Source organism: Mobula birostris, chromosome 9, assembly GCF_030028105.1.
Source record: "Mobula birostris isolate sMobBir1 chromosome 9, sMobBir1.hap1, whole genome shotgun sequence".
In the NCBI taxonomy this organism is placed as follows: Eukaryota; Metazoa; Chordata; class Chondrichthyes; order Myliobatiformes; family Myliobatidae; genus Mobula; species Mobula birostris.
Window position 1 is genome coordinate 28570088 of NC_092378.1, and position 19273 is coordinate 28589360.

Consider the following 19273-nt stretch of genomic DNA (forward strand, 5'->3'; position numbering starts at 1 on the left):
TTTGAGGAGAGTGGTCCCGGGTTCGAATCCGGCCAGCTCCTTGCATGCTTTCCATCTTTGCTGGGTTGAGTGTCGAGTTAGCAACTTGTAAAAAAAACACAGACAAAAATGCTAAAGAAACAGCAAGGCTACCGCCTGATGCGCCACAAGGCTCAGAAAGAAACAACAATCCAAGTATTTTTTAAAAAAAAAACAAAAACTCCACAAAGTTCCTGAATAATGCAATAAAAAAAATACAGCATTAAGGCAAAAAAAAAATCAAGTGCTGGAAAACACCATAGGCATGTTACCATAGCAACAACACCCTGTGTTCAGGCAATACAACACGTTCCCACAGCAATAGCACAATGTGTTTGCGTAGTACAAGACACAACCACAGCACTGCACACTATCCCTTCAGCACAATACACAACTCCAGCTACTGCATTGTTATTCATAACTACCAAATCATTTTCCAGTTTTGATCAGCTTTGGGGTGCAACGGTAACATCGCAGCCAGCACGACACTATGGCAGCTCGGGGCATTGGGGTTCAGAGTTCAAATCCAGTGCCGCCTGTAAGGAGTTTGTACGTTCTCCCCGTAACAGCCTGGATTTCCTGTAGGTGCTTCAGTTTGCACCCACAGTCCAAAGTACCACCAGTTAGTAGGGTCATTGTTCACTGGGAGCTGTCCAGTGATTGGGCTACTATTACGTAGGTGGGTTACTGGGATAGGTAGATGCCAAGTTCAGAGCTATTTTATATTCCAAGGCCATAATTAGCCAAGAACAATCATGCTCAAGACCATGATTGCCCTCGTCATACAACACTGCACTAATGATGGTGTTGATAACAATGATCGGTCTGCACATGGTTTCTATCCCTCCAACCCACAACTGTTAACATTTAGTCAAAAGTTCAAAGTAATTTTATTCTCAAAGTACATATGAAAGCATATACAACCCTGAGATTCATTTTCTTGCAGACATTCACAGTATATACAAAGAAATGCAATAGAATCAATGAAAGAGTACACAAAAAAAGAGACGAAAAACCAATATGCAAACGACAACAAACTGCAAATACAAAAAAAGATTTTTTTAAAAATGATAATCATAAATAAATAAACAATAAATGTCAAGAGCATGAGATGAAGAGTCCTTGAAAACGGGTCCATAGGTTGTGGGAACAATTCAGTGTTGGGGTGAGTGAAGTTATCCCCCCAGTTCAGGAGCCTGATAGCTGACATGTAATAACTGTTCCTGAACCTACTGGTGTAGGTCCTGCGTTTCCTGTACCTCCTTCCTGAAGACAGCAGCATGAAGGTAACATGGCCTAGATGGTGGGGGTCCTTGATGATGGATGTTGCTTTTCTGTGACAGCACTCCATGTAGATGTGCTCAGTGGTGGGGAGGGATTAACCAGTGATGGACTAGACTGCATCTACTATATTTTGTAGGTTCTTCTGTTAGAGGCAATGATATTTCCATACCAGGCCATGATACAGACAGTCCATATACACTCCACCACACATCCATAGAATTTTGTCAAAAATTTTAGATGACATGTTGATTCTTCACAAATGCCTAAGAGAGTAGAGATACTGCCATGCTTTCTTTTGCTTCTGCCTACCTGTCACCCATAGTTCAGTCCCTCCCCACCTACATCCAGGATACATACCATGCCCTCCACCTCTTCAATAACTTCCGGTTCCCCAGTCCCGACTGCTTCATTTTCACTATGGATGTCCAATCCTTATACACCTCTATTCCCCATCAAGAAGGCCTCAAAGCCCTCCGCTACTTTCTGGATAATAGACCTCACCAGTTCCCCACCACCACTACCCTCCTCCGGTTGGCGGAACTGGTACTCACACTTAATAACTTGTCTTTTGGCTCTTCCCACTTTCTTCAGACCAAGGGTGTAGCTATGGGCACTCGCATGGGCCCCAGCTATGCCTGCCTCTTCATTGGTTATGTGGAACAGTCTGTGCTCCAAACCTATTCTGGTACTACTCCCCAATTTTTCCTTCGCTACGTTGACAACTACATTGGTGCTGCTTCCTGCACCCATGCTGAGCTCGTCAATTTCATCGACTTTACTTCAAACTTCCACCCAGCCCTCAAATTCACTTGGTCTATCTCGGACACTTCTCTCCCCCTTCTCGATCTCTCGGCCTCCATCTCTGGAGACAGACTGTCCACTGACATCTTCTACAAGCCCACTGACTCTCATAACTACCTCGACTATACCCCTTCCCACCCCACCACATGCAAAAATGCCATTCCCTATACCCAGTTCCTCTGTCTCTGCGGCAACTGCTCCCAGGATGAGGCTTTCCATTCCAGGACATCTCAAATGTCCTCTTTCTTTAAGTATCGTGGTTTCCCTTCTGCCGTTATCAATGATGCCCTCACCCGCAACTCCTCCATTTCCCGCACTTCGGCCCTCACCCCATCCTCCCGCCACCACAACAGGGGCAGAGTTCCCTTTGTCCTCACCTACCACCCCACCAGCCTCCGGATCCAGCACATTATCCTCCACAACTTCCACCACCTTCAATAGGACCCCACCACTAAGCACAACTTTCCCTCTCCGCTTTCCGCAGGGATCGGTCCCTCCGCGACTCTTTGATCCACACGTCCCTCCCCACGGATCTCCCACCCAGCACTTATCCCTGAAAGCATAAGTGCTACACCTGTCCCTACACCTCCTCTCTTGCCACCATTCAGGACCCCAAACAGTCCTTCCAGGTGAGGCAACACTTCACTTGTGAGTCTGTTGGGGTCATCTATTGCATCCGGTGTTCCCGGTGCAGCCTCCTCTACATCGGTGAAACCCGACACAGATTGGGGGACCGCTTCATCGAGCACTTCAGCTCCATCCGCTATAACAGTCAGGATCTCCCGGTAGCCACCCACTTCAACTCTGTTTCCCATTCCCTTTCGGACATGTCCATACATGGCCTCCTCTGCTGTCATGATGAGGCTAAACTCGGCTTGGAGGAGCAACACCTCATATACCGTCTTCCAGCCTCTTGGTATGAACACAGAATTCTTCAACTTCCGGTAATTCCTTCTCTCTCCCTTCCCCTAACCCTATTTCACTCTGTCCCCTCCCCCAGCTGCCTATCACTTCCCTCATGGTTCCACCTCCTTCTACTACCCATTGTGCTTTCCCTTATTCCTTCTTCACCTTTCGTGCCTATCACCTCCCTACTTCCCCTCCCCCACCCCTTTATCTTTCCCCTTACTGGTTTTTCACCTGGAACCTACCAGCCTTCTCCTTCCCACCCTCCCCCCACCTTCTTTATAGGGCCTCTGCTCCTTCCCTCTTCAGTCCTGACAAAGGGTTCCGGCCCGAAACATTGACTGATCATTTCCACGGATGCTGCCCGACCCGCTGAGTTCCTCCAGCATGTTGTGAGTGTTGTTTTGACCCCAGCATCTGCAGAGTATTTTGTGTCCCGTATAATTGAAGCCTGCTTGAAATAGTTGGGTACCTCAGACTCCCGAAACAAGAGGTTAAAGATCTCAGTGAACACTCCAGCCAGTTGATCAGTACAGGGCTTCAGTACTTGGCCAGATACCCCATCTGGGCTGGATGCTTTCCATGGGTTTACTGTACTGAAGGATGCTCTCATGTCACAAAAGAGACTGAAACCACAAGTTTATTGGGGCATGTGAACATTCGTGAAGGTGCCTTCATGCTTTGATGGTCAGAGCTAGTATAAAAGACAGACAGAGCTCATCCGAGAGCAAAACCCTGTCGTCACTTTTCACTTGGTTTCACTTTGTAGGAAGTGATAGCATTCAAACCCTACCACAGCTGTTAAGCATTCCTCAGTGATTCAAGCTTGGTCCAGAATTCCCACTTCACATGTGACTTGGCACTCCAGAGGTTGTATCTGCACCTCTGGCATTTCGGTCTGTCAGCCAGTAAAATACAACTGATCTTACCCTCAGCAGACTGCAGATCTCTTGGTTCATCCAGGGCTTCTGGGTGAAGAAGACCCTGAATGATTTTGTGGGGTCTCACTTGTCTGCAATTGTTTTTATAAAGTCCATGGCAACTGTGGTGTATTCATTCAGTTCCTCAGATGGGTCCTTGAACACGGCCCAGTCCAACTCAAAGCAATACCGTAGCCGCAACCTCTGCCTCCTGCGACCACCTCTATTGTCCTAATCTCTGAAGTCTAGCTCTTTAACCTCTGCCCGTATGCAGATAGGAGGAGGACAGCCATTTTGAAAGCTCTGGGCAAAGCATGAATGGATCACTAATTGCATTCCACACTAGTAAAGAGATAAGAGAATCTTTAGCTGCATAGCCAGAGGATGAGAGTACAAACTTCAGGAAGTGAGATTACCTGCTTGAAGAACTGGTGTGAAATAGAATGACTTCATTTTTCTTACTCGCACAATATCTCCACAGTTACATAATAATGAATAATTAATGACAAAATAGCTCCCAAAATCATACTTTTGTTCTAGGATACTTATTCTCCATTTTTATTAAAAGAATAGTTTATTCAAAAGCAAGGAGGGAAATGATTTTATTATCCCTTATGGTTTCAGAACATCTTGAAGCACTTTATAACCAAGCTTTCTTTTTAAAAAAAAAAGAGCGCACATAGTTGCTTAGTTGGAAATGCAACTATTAATTTGATTTGCCCTAAGCAAGGTCCTTCAAGCATCAGTGAGCTAAATAATTGTTTTGGTGATGTTGGTTGAGTGACATTGAGTTTCCTGCAATCAAGTGACACCACTTCATTTCCTGAAGCCTTTCTAACATTTACAAGACAAAAATGTAATGGAATATCACCCATCTGCTTGAGCAAAAAAAAATTATATAAATCAAACTACCCATCACAAAGCTGCTTGCTTGAATTCACCTTCATTAGCATTCACTCTCTGCAGTATCTGCACATCGTGTACAATCTCTGACTCCCCAATATTACTCTACAGCATTTCTCAAGCCAGCTGAATGGACAAGGATAGTAGGAATAAGGGAACAACTCCCAAGTTTTCTTACAGGCTACCTTCCATCTATTCTGGGAAGTGTGTTGTTATTCGTCACTGTCACTGGCCAAGATCTAGAGCTTCATTCCCAACAATACTTTTGAAGTAATTTCAGCATGACCAGCAGCTATTCAAAAACAAAGGTCCTTCCTTCTTTCTCAGACTGCAGTGGCAAAGCTAGTTGAGGTACTGCCTAACCCAGGTTTGATCCTAACCTCCAGTGCGGACTGTGTGGGAGTTTGTGTGTTGTCTGTGTAACCACGCAGGTTTCCCCAGGTACTCCAGCTTCTTCTCAGGTCACAAGGACGTGCAGCCTGGGAGGTTAATTCGATATTGTAAATTGTCCCTGGTGTATAGGTGAGAGGTAGAATCAGGGGACAATTAATGAGAATGTAGAGAGGGGAAAAAAAATGAAAAAAGTAGAAATTGAAAATGGATTAGTGTCAAAATAATGCATTTGGGAGTTTGGTTGTCAGCAGGGCTGGAGGGCTGAAATTCTCTTTCCCTGTTGTGTTACTCTGCAACATTTATGGATGAACTGTAAATTATGTCCATCATGAATTGGCAAGTTATGCAAATGAACAAAAATATCTGACTAATCTCAAGTTTTCCTCCCTGTTGTCATATTACAGAAATGAAAACCATTTTCCTATCCAAGTTCATCCATCAAGATGGACTCTCATGTCCCCATTAATATTTGCCGTTGGATCCAGAGTTTTTACCTCCAAACAGAAGTCTGCTCTCTCTACAATCTTAAGTCAAGAGGAATGTGCTGATATCAGACTGAAATGTAACTCTCAGGATTTAGAACCTCTGGCTCCTTCTCCAATTTTACCATTGTCCTGTTTGCTAACCTCACTGCCAATTGAACTTTGCCTTTCACTAGCCCAGTTCCGTCACCTTTTAACTGTTCATTGTCTTCATTTTTACATTGGGCCCAATTTCTGTTTTCCACATTAGCATTTTTTTCCTCTATAGCCTCTCACAACCAGCAATATATTGATCTGGAAAGCAATCAAAACAACCAGCTTTTGAGATCTCCTTTGATGGCTCATATTTACTTTGTGTTAAAGATTTCTATATGGATTCTGCCTTTGGAATAATTTCACATGTGAACAGGGGAAGACGGATGCCAGGAAAAGGTACAGGTCTCTGAGGGCCATGTTGAACTGGACTGAAGAGCAATATCAGGCACAATGATATTGAATACTGGGGTAGGCCTGGGGCCTGAAAGCCTACTGCTGCTCCTATTCTGAGGTGTTCATGTATATAGAACCCCTTCAGTGTATGCAACCATTTAATTAAACTACAACTGACCCACATTTGAATCAACTACCATTTTGTGATACACATCACAAAAAGGCTCTTGAATCCTCATTCTTGAATATCTCAAGTAATCCAACATCCAAAACCCTCCACTAGCCAGGGTTCACTCCTACTTCAGGTACTGTCTGTGTGTGGGTTTGCCCTGGGTCCTCATTTCCTTCCAAATCCCAAAAGAAATGCAGGTTGGTAGGTTAATTGCCCCATTCATTTCCTTGTGCAGGTGGGTGGTAAACAAATTAGGTGAGAGTTGGCGGGCAGGTGAGAGTTAATAAATTATAGGGGAATGGTGGTGATGTGATCGCACTGAGAACTGCCAAAGATTCAAGGAACTTTATGAACCCCTTCTGTTTCCTAAGATCATCTTTATGGTAAGCATATTCCACATTTCTGTTACCCTTTGGGTTAAACATTCAAATTATGAAAATTTAATTAAGTTATTTTATTTTGTATTTCTTCCACTGGTAGAAATTCTATCCCACTACAAGATCATTTTGAAGTCCTCAATAAAATTACCTTTCAACATTCTAATCTCAAGAGAATGTAAACCAAGTTCATGCAACTGCTCCGCAGAAACAACCCCCAAGATCCACAGCGTTTTTGTAAAACTATAGGGTGTCCGCCTTTGAAGCCGATAATATTGCTGCACAGCAGTGCTGAACAGTCCAGAGGGAATTTGCCAAGAACTTGTTCAAATGAAGCACACCCTCCTCCTATTGATGTTGATGTTCCTGAGATAGCTTTGTGCATTCAAGCTTTCTGATAGAATCCCAACCTACGCTATGTTTTCCCTTCCCATCTTTCCAAAATCTTTACTGGTTATGGGAAGTGTGCTTCAGGTCTTTAAAAGCTTTTCCATTTAGACTACAGAACATACTCCCTAGAGTCTCATGTACATAAATGGTACATACATGAATCGGGGGAGTGAGCTTTTTTGCTCATTGCCCGATTTAGGTTTTTTTGTGTATATCAAGAGATTGGCCAAGAACACTAACACAGCACCCATTTACTGCACCAATATGAAGAAAATTTCAATTTCTAGGCTGAAACTTATGACAATTCATAACACAAAACTTTTTGAGGTTACGAGCAAAAGGGCAAGCAATCGAGATGAGTAATTAGCCCAGGCTTATTCACCCTGGGGCAAACTTCTGCTGCCAGTTTATTGACATGATTATGCCATCCAATACTAGCTGTGCTGCTAAGTACATTAGACTAAACAGGGAAGGAAGTGTTAATTCAGTCATGCCCTCCAGGGTGGCGAAATGTTTTTGAGAGCATGGGCTTAGATTGGCGAGAAATCTTCTAATAATTCTCTTGCATACTAGAATAAATTTTGAGCATAGATCATCACTGATTAATGAATTAGTATCAATATTTATTATATTTAAGGAATAGATTAACCCTGTTGTTTATGTTTTCATTGTTTTACTATTAATAAATTACAGAGACTGAAATAAATGAAGCATTTTAAAACATTCAAAAATTATTCTTAATCTTTTGTAAGACAATTAAACAATAATAATGACAAAATATTATTGTTATTGTAACCACTTACCACTAAGTACTAATATGTACTGTATACCAGGCCACTAAGGATTTCAAAACGTCTCAACCAACGTCATGTGTTCTGGCACCAAGTCGGTGTGAAACTTTTCCCATGAAAATATCTTACTGCTCTTGAGATGTAAAAAAAATCATTCACCACTTCATTTGGCAGTAATGATGATCATAATGCATCTTTTTATTATGAGTGAGTTTTAAGTAACCGAGGAGTGGCACTGCATGCCAACAAAATTTTTGTGCATGCCATTTTGGGCATGTGCACTATAGGCTCCCCAGACCATTCTGTGTGGCTGGTTATTAACCGATACCCCCGATAACAATATCCTCACCGCCCCTAATCCTCCATCAGACATCTTATTGCCCCTTCAGGCTGCAGATGTGCACAGTCGATTCTTACATTCCTTCCCACTGTCATTAACTCCAGTCTTGCAGCCTTCTCTTTTCAGTTAGTGAAGCTGGACAGGCAGTGAAACAAGGGCTAGAAGAGACCAAAGGTGAAGACAATCTAACGTGGCCAGCCAACTGGAAGGATAGTCACCGGACATTAACTAAAGGATGGAACTGCACATAAGGGGTTACCAAAAGTCTGCTGCTAGGGCAGGAGGAGAAGGATGTCCTGCTGCTAAGATAGCACAAGACCAGAGATGCTCGATGATTTTGCAAAGATATCTAAACTGCAAATCAAGACCCAATCACAGGCCATGTTATAGGCATTCTGAAGCAATCTAGGAATTGAGAGCATTTGTGGCTTCCCTTACACAAAGTTATGAAGGATATGCTTGGGATGTGTCCCAGTAAATGAGGATTTTAGACCACTAGGGATGCAGTACATTCAGTAGTGCCCGATAGTGGGTTGTATCTGGCATTTAAAGAATGGGCAAAACAGTCCTTGTGTTGCCTTGTATCTGCAGGTTTGGATGGAATACATTACACACCATGGTATCAAGCTCCACTCTACTGCAGACATCTCTTGGTGTATACAGGATCTCTTCCAATAGAACCATAGTGAACACAGCCTCCTGCTAAATATTCCTAGTTAAAGATGGTTCCAAAAAACTAATGTGCAATAGCTCAATTATACCAGTTCAGTCACCACTTTGGTTGAGAGGGGAATTAACTAAGTATCTCCATATTGACAGATTTCATCTGTGTCATCATGTGCAGCCTTCAAGGAATACAATGACTTACTATGACTTAGCCCATAGTGGTGGGGTGGAGATGCATCTCTACCAAAGGTATAAGGCGCTCCTTCCCTCCGCTAGCCTATGGGTCACCCTTGGGCAAGGTGTACCTCACTGATCCTGGAATGGTACCACAGCATAAAAGCCAGGACCAACAGGCTCTGGGACAGCTTCTTCCACCAGGCCATCAGACTGATTAACTCATGCTGATCTGAGTATATTTCTATGTTACACTGACTGTTCTATTTATAATAAGTTACTACGATTGCCCATTGCACATTTAGACAGAGACGTAACGTAAAGATTTTTACTCCTCATGTACATGAAGGATGTAAGAAATAAAGTCAATTCAATTCACATGAAGCCGTAGGAGCAGGTGATGGATGGCCGTATGAGTAGCTGATGCATATCAGAAATCCTGGCTATGCAACCACTGACACCAGGTAGACAATCTCTGAAGAGTACTGATAATGGCTGGGGTCACCCATCTAGTAAAGACACTGCCCAGAAGGCAGCAATAGCAAACCACTTCTGTAGAAAAATTTGCCAAGAGCAATCATGGCAGACATCCCACCTCTCCTGGAACTTCCGGGAGTCTCCCGTGTATTAATAGTGGCTCCTTGATGCCCGAAAATTATATACAATATCTGGGAAATCAATCTTTTTGAGAGCGAGCGAGAGAAAAGCAAGAGAGAGTGCGAGAGCGACCACGATAGAGTGCACGCGCGAGAGAGAAAGCAAGCGAGAGTGCGCGAGAGAGAGAGAGAGAGAGAGAGAGAGAGCGCGCGCGCGCGCCATGGCAGTATTCCAAAACAAATATATAAAACATACGTCACTCCAGACTACACTAAAGTATACCCCTGCCTAATAGGGGTCAAAATAACGACAGTGTTGCTCTCTGCACTGTTTGAAACAGTGACTTTTCTATTGCCCACGGTGGGTTAAGACTGTAAAAGACATGTTGAGGTGAGTTTAACAGGTGTCATTCATTCATTAGCATAGCTAACATTATTTAATCTAGCTGGCTAGCTGCTAAGGAGCTACTCTACTGCAGACATCCCACCTCTCCCAGAAGTCTCCCACAAATTGATGGTGCTACGTCCCCGAAACGAGTTTTTGCAGGGTGGGATGTCTGTCATGGTCCTGGAAAGACCACGATTGCCCATATCATATGGCAGGGCGCATAATGATGATGATCCCATAGTGCCATTTTAACTAACCTAAAGGCCAAGTTATGAAAAAGAAATGATAATGGTTGTACTAAGGCATTCTGTGGAGGAAGCCCTTACTCTGCATCTCACCTAAACAAAATATAACTTGTACCACAACATTGACTCTGATGAGAAAAATGGTGTTTCATTCTTAGCAACAACATCCAGTGGCGTACAAAGTTAAAACAAAGAAAAAAATCCCCTGAAAATATATTATATTGATTTTGAATTGATATTTGTTCCAAATTGACTTCTAGAAGGGATATTACAGAAATATGTTATAGGCATTACTATATATGCATTTTGAATTAATTTTACATATATACAGTACCATGCAAAATATACACACACACTCACCCCTAAGGTTTTTGTACAGGGTTGTCATATTAATTGAAAGGTACTTTTAATTAAATTTTGCACATTATGGGAAGATTTGATTCACATCATCTCTAACATATGGCCATACAAATTGCGAGCATATTATTATAATTTTGCAGATATTTAATATATAGATCTATGAAATACTAGCCTATACCAGTCTTGATACAGGGTCTCAGCCTGAAGCATCAACCATCCTTCTGCCTCTATCTGATCTGATCTGCTGAGGTCTTCCAGCAGTTTTTTTTTCCTCCAGATTACAGTATTTTCAGTCTGTTTCCACAAAGCAGCACCATGGTGTTAAAGTCATTGTAAAAGCTTTATTATCTTAAACCCATGTTAATCACACCCAGACTACCATTTATCTGCTTGCACAGTGATGTAAACTAGCAGTTAACTATCTTTTGGACACTTTCTAAACGTGGTCAAATCCATCATTTGATGAGACAGGATATGATACAAATCATGATTCAATAAGTTGAATCATGATTTGTGTCACTTAATTCAATTGTGCAAAGAACTACCATCCCCCTATACAAAATAAGCCCATCTCTCTTCAACCTGTTTACAGAAGAAAGCATCTACCCAACATCATAGCTCTTATATAGCACTTAGTAGCCTGTCAATTTATCTTAAAAGACCTGCCAGTCCTGATGAAGGGTCTCGGCCTGAAACGTTGACTGTACTCTTTTCCATAGATGCTGCCTGGCCTGCTGAGTTCCTCCAGCATTGTGTGTGTCCTACCCACACAGCGTCCTGCTCAGGAAGAATTTGTCCCTGTTTTTTTTTGTTGGCACGTGGCCAAGTGGTTAAGGCGTCTGTCTAGTGATCTGAAGGTCGCTCATTCGAGCCTCAACTGTGGCAGCGTGTTTGTGTCCTTGAGCAAGGCACCTAACCACACATTGCTCTAGTGTCTGTGCGAGGAGTGGCGCCCCCACACACTTCCAATTTTTTTTTTTAATTTCAAAATATACTTTATTCAAAAATAAAATTATATACAATAAACCATTCAATAACTTTCCATCCTTTACATATGTTTCCATTATAGTCAGTACATATCCATACTTATGGCCACCCACATGGCACTCCAGTTGTTCACCTTACCACATCATTGTTAAGGGGTATACTGCCCACCACCCGACCCCTCCCACTCCCACGGGTGGGGAAACCTATACCGTGGTCCTTCCTCACCGGGCCCTTGCGGCGGCTGCACCGAGTTTCAGTGCGTCCCTCAGCACGTACTCCTGCAGCCGAGAATGTGCCAGTCGGCAGCATTCTCCCATGGACATCTCCATGTGCTGGTAGATCATCAAGTTTCGGGCTGACCAAAGAGCGTCTTCAACCGAGTTGATGATCTGCCAGCAGCACTGGATGTTGGTCTCCGTGTGGTCCCCAGAAACAGCCCGTAGATCAAAGAGTCATCTGTTACGCAGCTGCCCAGTTTGCGACTTGTAAGGCATGAAAATGCCCGACGCAGGCCTCTGATGGTCTGAGTCGACGTTCCCTCCTTTTTTTACCCTCACTTTTCACTAAAAGTGAGGGCAAATGTTTGAAATAAAGAGCTCTCCAGCACAATGAGCAACTATGAGTTATTATTTACGGACACTAATAAATTACACATTATCCAAAGTCAGTGACAAAAATAATATTTAAACCAGCTCACTAGCACCCCAACTACACATGGCTACAGAGGCATCTGATTTGTGATTTTGCATATTGGGCCTTGTTTATGGCAATCCAACTAGAATCCCTGAGAATACTGTCCCTGAAAACCTGTGGAATTTCAGTCAGCCTCAGCCTACTGAAGGGAAGGAATGAGAATGGATTGAACACTGGGATGCTCAGGTGAAAAGTGTTACATGCCACCCGAATAATTTAGGGCAGATTCTGCTTTGGGGTGATAATCCCAGAAAGCGAAGGTACTCAGGTCAGAGCCTCTTAACGGACAGTGGCACCATACTTTGCCCAAATCCACAGTCAAACTGTGAATGGATGAGCGTCTATGAGCATTTCGAGTTGGTGCAGGTGCCAGGGTCAATCACAAAAAGGCAAGGCCATGTTCCTTCACAACTGTTCCAAGAGGTTTTTTGTTCCATTCGCCAAGAGGCCCCACATTCCAACCATACTGGGGAACTGATTCAAGGGAGTTAGACCATTCCACGCAGAACTAGGTGGAGGGTATAGACAATGTAAAGAAAAGGTTAGTGATTTCAAGGGGGCACTTACAGATATTTGTTCTAATCAGCTGCTTAACAATCACTTCATATTTTCTATCCAGTTGTGATTAGACACTATGATGGTTAGTCTACAGCAGTTGTGGAAGTACATCAGAGACCTTTCCTTGTCCCCTTCCATTTTCTCATCTCCATATTGTTTCTTGCCAGCACCAAACACAATTGCAGCTTTAATGTGTACATTGAGAACATTCAGCTCTACCTCATCATCTCTTCCCGAACTCTTCTAATACTGCTAAATTGTTTCACTCCTTCCCCAACACCTGGTACTGGCTAGGCCTCTGTCTTCTGTCCCAATCAGAAACTCCATTCCCTTACCACTGACTGCATCTCTCTGGCAGCTGTCCTACACTGAATGAACCTTTACAAAATTCTGAGTTGAGCTTCCAACTTAACATCATTAGTATCAGGATGACTGTTGATTTTCACCTCTGGAATAGACGCCCACTCCAGCCCTGTATCAATGTATCGCCTGCATAAATTTCAAACGTATCTTCAGTACCAGCCAGATTATCCAGAGCAATAGTGTGGAAATCAAAGTAGCTTTGGACTCCACAAATGCAGTTGCACATTCAAAAGAGATGGTGACAAATGCTTGACTAGGACTTGAAACTTCATCTGGAAATGCCGACTTCTGACCCAAGCTCAAATTCTTTCATTTCTTCATACTGATCCTAACCGCCTTTTTGGTTCATGTAATCCTGACTGCCGTTGTAGCTCCTCCGTTATAAAATAGGTAGATAACTTAAAGGTTGAATTGGAAGTAGGCTGACAGAAATAAAATAAAAAATGTTTTTTTTAGTTTTCTAAATTTTAGTGCTATATTCTTTTTAATTCTAAAGTAACACATCAGATGGAATCTCACAATGCATACCAGATGACAAAAAATACTGGAATCTGCTCCCTGTAATAATGTTCAGGGAAAATCCTTTGGATGGCCTGATGCTAGGAATATTTAAATGGGTTCACTTTGTAGATACCCCCATTAAGATTATGTTAGGAAGCATGGAGTTTGATTATGGTGCAAATATTGAAAAACAGCAGCAATAACACAAACAACTCAGCCCATCAAAAATATTGGAGAATGTATAATTAAGTACACAGTTTGCTTGTCACAAGCAGCTCTTCAAGATACACATCTTGTGACATACAGTATTTCTGTGTGTGTGTATAAAAGCAAAGAGCAAAATGCACAAAAATTAATTTTGACACTTCCTGTGAAGATTATGGTAGTTTCATTTGCATGAATCTGATGGACTTCATTAAATCCCAATAATACCAGCACATTTAGAATTTCAAGCACTATATATTCCCCAAGATGTCCATATTAAAAGTTCCAATGCAAATCATACTCTTAAAAATCACACTTATCATTAATGTAGTGCCAGCAGACTGGAAGAGGATGCTGGAAAAATCCCCCATAGAATACAGAAATTCCTTTTACTATTCATCTGCCTGTTAGTTCTCTGCCACTCAATTATTTTTGTGCAGAATACAAGGATTCTAACAGGTATGGGATATGATGGACAGAGAGCTGCTTCACTGCATTCTAAACCTTTACTTTATCTTGTTTACCATTTACCTCACTACTAGAGATGGAGTATACCTTGAAGAAACTTATCTCCTGTTATCTTTGTTTTTGAATGTAATCCTGAAAAAACCTGATACAGATTACAGTATGTAAGGTGCACTGAGACACGACCCCGTTAGCATTGTGTAACGGGATCAGATACATGTTCCCCCTGACGTGATTTATTGGTTTTAATTACATTTTTTTTTCTGCGGAATTGCATCTTACTGATTCTAAAGTTCATCCCAATTTATTTGTGAATTGTTTAACTACAATGGGTCCTGCCGGACTAAAGCTCAGGCCATTAAAGTGCATTTAAAAGTTGTGGCTTAGGTGTTTATGATCAGACCTTGCATTTAACCACCAAGATTAGTCGTCTTTTCAAACTTACTGAGAGGTACTATGCTCTTAATGAAATCTCTGAAAGGCCATTGTGTTCGTGATTAAAATCACTGAATTGTACATCTGAGCCATAATGCACAGTCCTGTGGCCGTTCCCCAAACACCAAAGGATTGGGAAGGATGAAGGTAAATCACCATAGGATGGGTTCACCATACCAAGTAATATCACGCTGATTTCTGAAGCGGAACACAGATATAGTTGTGACTGAAGCTACCTCTGACAACACAGGCAGGGCATAATCTGATTTTTTTTTCCTCTTTGGAAGTGTTCAAGATTAGAGACAATCAATGATTTGAGTTTTTTTTCTAATCAGTGGATAGATGCACACTGTAATTGTGAACAAACAAAATCTTGGTTGGGAATAGTACTTTTGCCACTAATTCAAGAAGGTGTTTCTATGACAGATGTGTTAAAGGCCTTAAGGGACCACACCTGATATATTTTAACATGTTCTCTCTCTATCACTGCATCAAAAATAGATTTTTCATCACATTGTAATTTTCCAGATAATGTAAGTGCATTAAACAGACATCAGATTAATCTGCTCTGCATAAAGCATTTTGGGATATCTTTGAAGGACAACAGCTGATTGAAGTATTGCTGTGCCATTTTCTATGTCCACAGCCAGGATACTACAATTCACCACAAAATCTTTATGTTAACGATGGTAGAGTTCCTTCCCAAAGTGATTAGAAATGTTTGCAGATAGTTTGGGGAAGAAACTTGGTCACAGTTGTGATACATCAAGAGTAGAATAGCCAACACTGTAATACACACCATGGACAAGTCATGAAAGGGTATTAGTGCCATTTGAGATATTATTTAAATAATTCATCATTCCCTGGATTAGAGGCAAAAATCAAAGCCTACTGATTATAATACCATTCACCTTTAACTTCACTCATCCTGGCCCTGAGCCAAATAAAAGAATTAATATTTAATTCCTTCCACCTGGGCACTATACATAGAGAGGGTGCAGAAGACACATTCAGTAATGCATCTCAGTTTCTTGAAAAACTCTCTTCCACACTTTCTTCAAACTGAAAGCTCTCTTCCTTATATTCTACTCAGCCTCACCCACCAATACTTTTATAACCTTCTTCTGTACTCTTTCCCCACTCACCAGTCCTGACTCCAGTTGTCTGGCCATGATCAAGCTGCCTCTCCTCCTGCAATCCCACCCTGACTCCTCATTCTAATTCCAGGATTTTAACCCAGATCTTGGCCACCCCTCTAATCTCTCATTTTATGACCTATCTACTTGAAAGTTCCCTACATAGACCCATGGAATGGTTACCATTAGAAAAGGACATCTTGGAGGCCACTCTAGTGCCCTTAGGAATATCTCCACATAAAGACCCTTTGGAAATCGCGATATTCAATCTTTCCATATTGAACCCGAGTAGCTCATATATCTTGAGGAAATTTACAGTATACCAAATGCTACTAATCGAACAACAGCGGGGGAATTATAAATTAGCCGTCAGCGAACCATCTAATTTTCGTTATTTTCTAAATACATCCGTTATATACCTCAACAATGAAGTGTGTATGTTTTTTTTACAATACAACGCCAATTGATATTGAATTAACACTTGATCACCACCGTGGCTGTACTCAGTTAGCTGTCTTGCAGCCACGAGGTGGGGGGGGTGAGAGATCACGTGAAACCGCGGTACTTTGCGAAGCTGCGTGATGAAGGCTGAATGAAATGGTGCACTTACACTGTCAGGGTAGAGGACAGGCAGAGGTAACATCAGAAGGGGGATCAAGATGACCAGCAACAGTTTCCGGGCTCTCCAGATGTTCCTCAGCATCCCCATAGTGTCTTAAGTAGCAAATCTTCAGGCTTTACTGAACGAAGGAACTTCTCATTGGAAGCACGTGATGAAAGCTGATCCCTGAGGTGGATGCGAACCTTCTGAACTTGACAATGTTTGCTTCGAGTTAGGAAACCTTTCCAAGGTGATGATATCCGATTTTTCTGTCAGTTGTCTGAAGATGTTTGTTATTAGTAGTTCCACTCTAATACCCAGTGTCTCTAGTCTGGGGATAATTCCTCGATGTCTTCTTGCCAGATTGTTGCCCTGTTTTACGCTGTGTCGCTCAAGCCCGAAAGCAACGTGCTCCCGTGCTTGAATTTCCTCCGTGAAGCTTCAGAGCCGGTACCGGGTGTTCTCTCTCGTATCTCTTTCGCTGCGATCAATTGGAAAACCGCCGATAACTTTCTTCAAGTAGATGGTGATGTGGTAGGAAACTGTAACTTTTTTTTCCCTCTGTCTGTCCTTTACCCTGACCCTATTCCTAACTCTACCCTTAAAACTTCTCAAAACTTTTCGCTTTTTATCAAAAGTTAATTTCAGCCTTGGCAAGACACCGCCCACTAGCGGGGAATCCCCGCCAATCAGTGCATGACAAACTCCTCTTGTTTCCAATCAGGCTGTAGCCCTCGTTTGCAGATCTCCGCCCAAAGGTTTGTGTAATGTCCGAGCTACTCAGGTGATCCGTAGGGATTTGCGCTCCCAGTGCAGAGTTAATACCCCTGCCCTTTAACCCCAGTGTGTGCCCAGCCCAAAACCTGTTACAGAACTTGGATCGCTTGTTTATTTGCTTGCTGTCCTGGATAGCTTAAAAAGATACTAGAGATAACGAATGGTAAGAATTGACTGCAAATCTTATGAACTAAGTATTCCGCAGATATGGATGGAGATATTACTTAAAGTTTGCTGTATTTAATAATACAACTTGAAGCTATTCGGAATTTATAGGCAGGATGATGTCGCATCGGGTGTTCCACCCAGAACGGCGATCATACTACGAAGGTGGACAACTCCGTGGGTATTATTAATTAAATCATATACCGTGAATTCCGAATAGATGTCCAAGTCAACTAACTTCAATTTTCACATGCAAAAACAAACTGGATATCTGAAAATGGAAATGTCCTGAAATTACATATAATGTAGACGTGAGGTCGTAATATTTAAAAATCGGGGCTCCTTTTTTCAGGTGAGCTACGCAGAACATATTTCATATCAATCTTCGCAATTTCTTTATAAAGAACATGTAGAGTTTCTGTTTGTGTCTTGCTTTACAGAGCCATTGGATATTGTTTAAAAGGATGTTCACCAGCAGCCAAGAAAGCTTCAGAAGTTGAAGCGTGAATTGTCTGTCCATTCGCTTTCAGCCCGCTCCCGCTGTCAGCTCCTTTCAGGAAAAGGAATAAAATTGTTTCCAATGCACACAGTTCCCGTCCATGGCAGGCTGTGCCATCCTCTGCTCAGTATGGAGGACAGCATAAGGACCTTGCTGAAAATGATTCTTGAAAGAAAAATAAAATCTTGGTTTAAAGAACACGTTTTGTGTCCCATTTATAACATGCCAGGGCTAAGGATTAAACTGTTCACGTGAGCTTCTGCTGTAATATGGGAAACATAGTGTCCATTTCTGCACAGCAAGATCACACAAATAGCATTGAAATAATGATAGACACAAGAGATTCTGCAAATGCTGGAGATCTTGAGCAACAATTGGAATTCCGGAACGGGTTGGACAACATCTCTGGAGGGGAATGAATAGTCGCCTGTTCATTTCCCTCCATAGAAGCTGTCTGCTCCAGCGTTTTGTGTGTGCGTTAATAATAGTTAATCTATTTAGTAATGATGATTAAAATGGATGAGGACACCAGAGCTAGCTCTCCTCTTGTGCTTTGAAAGACTGTTACGATTCTTTTTATGACTGAATGAGTAATGGTAAGCTTTGGTTTAATATCACATCTAAAACTCTGCATATTTTCATGGCAGCACCCAGTTAGTACTGCACTGGAGTACCTGCTTAGATTTCCCCCAACAACCAACACCTGCCAGTACCTACAGCCTCTTGTGCCTCCACCCAATGTCTCTGTAACATTAGCAGATGGGAGGCCAGCGGCCTCCTCCACGCCGACCAACACCCTCTCCACTGTGCCAAGGCTGACACCTTGCTGATGTCCACTGAGGAAGGTGCCTACTTTGAGCTAAATCATATTAACACAATGGTAGCTAAAGGAAGCACAGATCCAGATAAAAGTTTCGATAGAGGATGGAGCAAATAAAGACAGGGGTGAGGAAGGGATGTCAGGAAAATGCAACAAGTTTCGGAACTTCATTGGGCATTTAAACTGCAATTCAAAATATGTCCACTCATGCAACTCCAGAAAAAGCTGGTGCTATGCTCTTAAAAATTGGATGTGTTGAATGTTCAAAATTGAAAACGGATCAACCATTCCAGTTAGCCCCCACCCCACCTCCCTCTGTCTATTACCTCAGTCACTGCACTGCCCTGTAAGCACCTCAAACCACTGATAATGCTGTTTACATTGTAAATACATGTTGCTGTTTACAGTAAGGATTTATGTGCATTTTATTCCAT

The 19273-nt window shown here is 42.2% G+C and overlaps 1 protein-coding gene across 2 annotated transcripts in view; it reads right to left on the reverse strand.

The window, feature by feature from the left end:
- The window catches only part of LOC140202616 (solute carrier family 13 member 4-like), an 87921-nt gene extending 70720 nt beyond the window's left edge, over window positions 1-17201 (reverse strand). Inside the window, exon 1 of one of the 2 annotated variants that reach the window (XM_072267674.1) lies at window positions 16588-17199. In XM_072267674.1, the coding sequence (XP_072123775.1) occupies window positions 16588-16686 (99 nt within the window). In that variant the 5' untranslated portion in view covers window positions 16687-17199. Of the gene's footprint in view, window positions 1-16587 lie in introns of both variants that reach the window. The other variant, XM_072267675.1, reaches the window with a different exon arrangement.
- Window positions 17202-19273: the final 2072 nt, after the last annotated feature.